The sequence below is a fragment of the Colobus angolensis genome, unplaced genomic scaffold (genome assembly GCF_000951035.1).
Source record: "Colobus angolensis palliatus isolate OR3802 unplaced genomic scaffold, Cang.pa_1.0 Scaffold292, whole genome shotgun sequence".
NCBI classification, from domain to species: Eukaryota; Metazoa; Chordata; class Mammalia; order Primates; family Cercopithecidae; genus Colobus; species Colobus angolensis.
The window spans coordinates 3694512-3695612 of NW_012116177.1; the positions used below are offsets into that span (position 1 = coordinate 3694512).

Consider the following 1101-nt stretch of genomic DNA (forward strand, 5'->3'; position numbering starts at 1 on the left):
ATATACATTGAATGAATGAGTTCTCATTTATTAGCCAGGATGGTCTCAATTTCCTGACCTCGTGATCCGCCCATCTCGGCCTCCCAAAGTGCTGGGATTACAGGCTTGAGCCACCGCGCCCAGCCTTTATTAATCTTTCTATTCCCAGAATCCCCCAGCTGTCTGTGTAATGGGTACTCAGTAGTAGATATACATTGAATGAATGAGTTCTCATTTATTAGGGTAAATTTCGTGTCTTTAAAAGGTCATCTGAGTAGAATTTATGTCACCCTCTGTGTCACCCTCTTTCCGCCTTTATCTTCATCACCACCCTCATATAGGCACTTATACCTAAGTACCCCATAGAAGGCTACTATAGTAGTCCTCATTCACCTGAAAGACTAGTCCTTTAATCACTGTTTTCATTGTATATCTCCTCTAGTCAAAAACTTTCTGAGAGAGGAGTTTATTGCCCTATTTTACTGATGAGATAACTCAAGATCAGGATAAATAACTTGCCTTATGTCATGGAACTAATAAATGAAAAATGAATAATCAAATGGAGGTGTCTGCAGCTTTACCACAATTGTAGCCTTTCTGAAGGCAGGACCACCAGTAAATATCAAATCAATTATGTCTGTCAATTTCCTGATCATGCTGCTTTTTGTCCTTCCTAAAGACTCCACTATGACATCAGCTATATATAGAAAAATGCTTTAAATTTTGCTTGTTTTTAAATGACTTGATATAGTTTTATTACCTCTTAGATTTACCTTCTATGATGGTCCTCCTTTTGCGACTGGACTGCCTCACTATGGACATATACTTGCGGGTACAATTAAAGATATAGTTACAAGATATGCTCACCAGAGTGGGTTTCATGTTGACAGAAGATTTGGATGGGATTGTCATGGCTTACCTGTGGTATGTTTGAGTATCCAGCTTTATAATTTTCTGATTTTTTTATAAGCATTAGATTTCATGTAATATGTTCCAGTATGATGAATGTTGACTGTCAGACTTCTACTTCATTTCTATAGTATTTGTAGTTTGATTTGTTTTGTTTTCTAGAGTTGCATAGTTGCAGTTGTTTTCATAGGGCAGAGTGTTAACAATCTTATC

At 37.1% G+C, this 1101-nt stretch overlaps 1 protein-coding gene across 1 annotated transcript in view; it reads left to right on the forward strand.

Moving 5' to 3' along the window:
• The window catches only part of LOC105516862 (isoleucine--tRNA ligase, cytoplasmic-like), a 77764-nt gene that overhangs the window by 5994 nt on the left and 70669 nt on the right, over positions 1 to 1101 (forward strand). Inside the window, exons 3-4 of the mRNA XM_011949209.1 lie at positions 747 to 913; positions 999 to 1018. Coding sequence (XP_011804599.1) covers positions 747 to 913; positions 999 to 1018 — 187 coding nt within the window. The remainder of the gene's footprint in view (positions 1 to 746; positions 914 to 998; positions 1019 to 1101) is intronic.